At 39.4% G+C, this 5005-nt stretch overlaps 1 protein-coding gene across 7 annotated transcripts in view; it reads left to right on the forward strand.

Annotated features, from left to right (window-relative positions):
* The window catches only part of ARHGAP28 (Rho GTPase activating protein 28), a 77559-nt gene that overhangs the window by 67911 nt on the left and 4643 nt on the right, over positions 1-5005 (forward strand). For 6 of the 7 annotated variants that reach the window (XM_017738255.1, XM_017738262.1, XM_017738256.1 and 3 more), the window contains 2 exons: positions 638-781; positions 2903-3057. In XM_017738255.1, the coding sequence (XP_017593744.1) occupies positions 638-781; positions 2903-3057 (299 nt within the window). Of the gene's footprint in view, positions 1-637; positions 782-2902; positions 3058-3695; positions 3761-5005 lie in introns of all 7 variants that reach the window. The other variant, XM_017738257.1, reaches the window with a different exon arrangement.

A 5005-nucleotide genomic window follows, 5' to 3' on the forward strand; every position in this document is an offset into this window, starting at 1 on the left:
TGCAGGATGGCCGTGGCCTGGCCCGGCGTGGCCCAAGCAGGGCCTGGCTGGGCCCGCTGGCCCCCACACGGGGCCCGCAGCCACCTGTGCCAGCGCCGGAAATGAGAGAGAGCTTGGAGGGGGAGTTTGCCTATTCTTAAGTGTGGATCACAGAGGTGGTCACAACTTTAAGTGGCTTAAAGAATTGTCCATATTCAAACTGGCCAGCTGATAGGTTCTATCAGGTCCCAGAGGAAGCTGTAAGCACCCCTTAGCAAGGACATCCCTTCCGGGACTATGCTTGCCAATGGCCAAAAGTGTGTACTAGTTGTTGGGCTTCTGAAGGTCGGCATGAAGATATTGACAGTCTCAACTTGTTTCCTCATAACAGAGGGAGGGTATAATGGGGATTGCAGAGACTACTCCCTAATAAAGTTCCTGCAGCTGCAAATATCACTATAAAGTTTCATATGGCATGAAAGATGATCTACAGTTTCACCAAAGGAATAACTGTAGGTTGTTAGAGGAAGCTACTGATGGCAGGTATCTTCTAGAAACAAACAGAGTTTCTGCTGCCTAAAATTTGGTGCCTTTCTAAAGACCCAACACACTGGGGAAAAATTACTGTATATTCTCAGCTCTGGTTTCCTCCCTTTAGGTCCCATCCTTCCTGATTTCCCAAGTGAGAAAAATGAATGAGGCAGCAATGAACAACAGCAAGAGACAGCTGATGTTTGACAAAGGAGTGAGAAAACTTCTGAGGAGAAAGACGATGGAACGAGAGAGGCCTGAAAGACCAGAGGTGTGATAAAAAGATACAGTTTTCAAGGGCAGCTTTAAACAGCCTCCCTCCTTTATCTCACAAAAGATTCTGGGTGTGGGGCAGGAAATTTTGCCATACAAAATAAGCTGATTTGAGAGTTATCTTGAAAGGTGTGCTTCCCAGTCCAACACCCTGATAAGACAAAGCTTTGGGAATTGATTGAGAAAAGGTGAGGAAGGCAGAATTATTTCCAGCAGCCAAAGCTGCAAGCTGTTTACAAACACATGCTGGTTTTTAACCTGTTTCATAAGAAAATGGTTATGTGTGGACTGTCCCTGACAGCAATGATTTGTAGATACTCAACCAATGCATGGATCTGTGGCTGAGTAGGAAGATGGTCCATATTAGGATTAATTGTATTTATCCATGTCCTGGTACAGGCAACTTGATATTCTCCTTGCAAGCTTTAGTCTTAGAGCTTTGCACTAACTTCCTAAGCAGACAGAAAATTCAGTTTGCCTACCTTAGACACTTAAACTGGGTCTAAATGTTAAGTCCCCAGTGAAGTAGATTGTGTTGTTATTCCCTGTATAGTCAGAGGAGAGAGGTGGATACTTTAGAGGATTTCCGGGGCTCCAGAGGCAGTTTGGACTTAAGAAAATCTGATAGAAAAACCTTTCTTTGAAAGTCTTAAAGCCACCAACTTTTCTCTGCTGCCTAGAAACAGAGATTAGGAACTTTCTTGAGGTATGCTGCTTTGATGGACAGTTAAAATTATCTTACATATTAGGTGCAACATACAATTTGGACAACAAGGCATGTTGTATCTCTATGCACAACATACACAGTCCCTACAGCGACTTACAAGTATTTCCATGTAGTAACTACCTTAAATAACCTGGAGAGAAAGTATTTAGAGTCTTCCATAAATGTTTAGAAGAATGAAGACTGGTGAATTGTAAGAGAAGTAATCAAGGAAATGGTAAAGGACTCTATAGTTGTTGAAGAATAGTCTTGAAGAACAAAAGAAAAGACAGGTTAGGAAGGAATGATCTCACAAGGTTATAAGAAATAGAGAATGTACAGACAAGAGAGAAAATGCAGAAGGTAATGTATGGGGAAAAAAGTAGAAAGAATAAGTGTTTTATATGAATTGTGAATCCATTCTGATTCACCTTTCTCAAGAATTTGCCAGCACTGACTGAAATATTTTAGGTGGGGTAGGACATACATTGGTGCTGCAGATGGAGACAGAGATGTTCGTTTAAAATGACAATGCAGACTACCGTGTCGCAAAGTTAAATTCAGCCTGCGATGAACACTGATAGACTCCTTCTCTGAAGAGAGTCAATTACTGCAGTCATTGCACCTTCAGGAAGACAAGTCCATTGATTGGAGTAATTGGCTTTACATCCAATAAAAGTGAGGGTAGCCATGGCAAGGAGCTGAAATATGAAGGGTAAATTGGAGGCAAACTCTGTTTGGAAACTTAGTTTAATGTTGAGAGCACTTAACGCAATCCCCAGGTCTCAGATGTTCTAAATTACACAGAGACAAGAGACTGGAGAGACTATTGTGTTCTGGTCAGCATGGTATTAACTGGATTAGAACTGGAATGCAAACATTGCTAATTGATTTATCCACCACTAATCATGGAAGAGTGCATAAACTTCATAGATGATCATTTGAACCCTACACAAGGTCAAATTTCAAATTAACAGAAACCATATGGTACCTTGATGTTTTACTGTACACACAGTTCAATCTATTTGAAGCTATAGGAAGCAGAAACAGAGAACTGGATTTTTATGCCTTGGGAGAATTTCATCTTTAGAAGGAAGAACAGATATTTTTAATAATTTTTATGTTTTTAAATAAGCAGTTGGTTCACTGACCAGTGTTAACAGAAATAAGTTTAAATTCAAGGGCTTTACCCTGTGTGTATTTATGTGATACTTACCAAAGAGTTTGTGTCTTTGTGTTGTATCTGATTTGTGTCTACAAATTTGCATTTGTATGACTGTAAATGTCTTTTGAATAACCAAGTGAATGCAGGACAGTGATTTTTGCAAGTAACCTGAAATGAGGGTGCAGAACTGCTTCTGAATGGAGCTAGAGCAATATTTGCCTTAGACTTACTCTATTGAATATTGATTTTAGGGAGCTGTCACTTTTCCTCCATACTTGCAGTCTGACATACCTGAGGGGGTGATAAGAGTTTATGCTCCACTGCATTCAAAAGTCTCTATGGCAATTCAACTCAACAGCCAAACAAAAGCCAAAGACATCCTGGCTCGATTCCACTGTGAAAACAGGTGGGTAAAGCAGAACATTTTGTTTTTCCTGAACAACGTCAGAATTATAAATGAATAGATTGTTCCCTCCTCAAAGATTCATTGTGTTACAAGAACTCTTCTTCTAATCTGAAATTGCTAATTTATGGTTATGTTGGTCAAAGAAATTTTAACCACTGATCTTACTCTTTTTATTTTACTTAATAATTGGCTCCTATGCAGAATCAATCTGCCCTCCCTTACACCACTACTAAAAATGTACATTAAACATATATTTTATAGACCTGCCACATAGAGAACCCAAAGGGATTGGTTTACATCTGTCCATAAGTCTAAAATGTTTTTATTTCTGTAAGGTAATAATTATTAACAGTTATGGGAAATGGTAAATTGTATCTGAAAGTCTTTTCTGCGAAGTCTTCCCATGTTACCACATAACTCTGTTCTTTGAATAAATAATATAGGTTTAGTTGACTGTGATGCAGTAATCTATCTCTGTAGCAGATTCATTATTCTGCAGTGGTCCATTTGGTAGTTGTTGCTTTTGATAAGGCAGTTCACAGGGGAAAAAATATTAAACTTAAGCTTACCATAGATGGTGGGTGATAAGGCAGTGGTTATAACAGAAAGACAAACTGAAAGGTTTTTTTCCATCCTAGCCATGGATCATCACAGAGCATGAGAGGCCAGATCCAAAGTTTACATGAAATTGGAGGAAATATAGGTAGGTCTCAATTTTGAAAATTAATTCTGACTGTCCTTAACCTCCTAAAGCACCTCAGGGCAGCACTACTTTGACACAGCTGGGTCTCTCCTACCCTCCAGTCCATTTGGAGGAAAGGAGCCTGACCCAAAAGCTGTTAAAATCAATGTCATTATTTATTCCAACTTCAGTGTAACTGGAGGGGCACCCCACAGGAGAGAATGAACCCAGCGGCTGGATCTCAGCAGCACTTCTCACAGTCTTGCCAAATGCATCTGACCTTTTGCTTACCTCTCTCACTCTCATAACTGAGCATTTTTCCATGGTTAAGATATCCTCAGTCTTCCTGTTGCAAGCACATTCCACATTGCTGTCAAGCCTTTTTCCAAGACCTCTTCTTTCTTACTGTACCTTAGTGTTAACCGCCCTCAAATAAAAACCCACAGAACAGAGAATTCAGCCCCTGCATGTGTGGGTGTTCTATACTCACACTAACCTGTGTGCTTTATTTAGACTGCAAATTCCTTGCAATAAGGCTTTTGTCTTCTTCTGTTTCATGCAGTGACACTTCTCGTAAAAACAACAATGGCTTGCCCCACAAGTTTCTGGCCTAAACGTCAAAAACCAGATTTTAATTTGATATTGCACAATCCTGGCTCTCTCCTTTCCCTGTTCATACCAAAATTCTGGATGCTCTGTTGGAGTCAGTTGTGAATTACCTGATTAGATTATTTCTTATTTCTTTTAGATTCAGCTCTAAAGAGTTTCTGTAAAGTTATTACAAAACATCACAGACTTACTTCAGCAGCAATTGGGAATCAGTCTTTATTACTGATGATACAAAAAGCTAAATTGGATTAGTGGTTTGTTTTGCCTGTCTAAACAGGATGACCAATTGATGCTAAAACAGAAGAAAGATCCTAAAGGCCTTGTGAAACAATCCCAAATATTCCCACCATGGGCTTTCAAAAAATTGGGACATTTAATTTGCATCTTCATTTAAAATTATTTTTATAGTCCTAGATCCTTCGGGGTACCTTAGTCCACTGATTATCCATTAATTCATTTATATTGCTTTCACAATCATTAGGACCCCAGTGACCTTATAAGTAACTGTACAAAAATTTTACCATAATCCTGTGTCACAGCAAAGTAACCTCTCCAGCTAAATTACTACATTACCCCATGTAAACGCAATATAGTCCAACAAATCAACTTAACTCTAGAATTTATTGCCTTATTACTCAACTAAGAGGCACGAAATGG

Source organism: Corvus brachyrhynchos, unplaced genomic scaffold, assembly GCF_000691975.1.
Source record: "Corvus brachyrhynchos isolate BGI_N302 unplaced genomic scaffold, ASM69197v1 scaffold106, whole genome shotgun sequence".
Lineage (NCBI taxonomy): Eukaryota > Metazoa > Chordata > Aves > Passeriformes > Corvidae > Corvus > Corvus brachyrhynchos.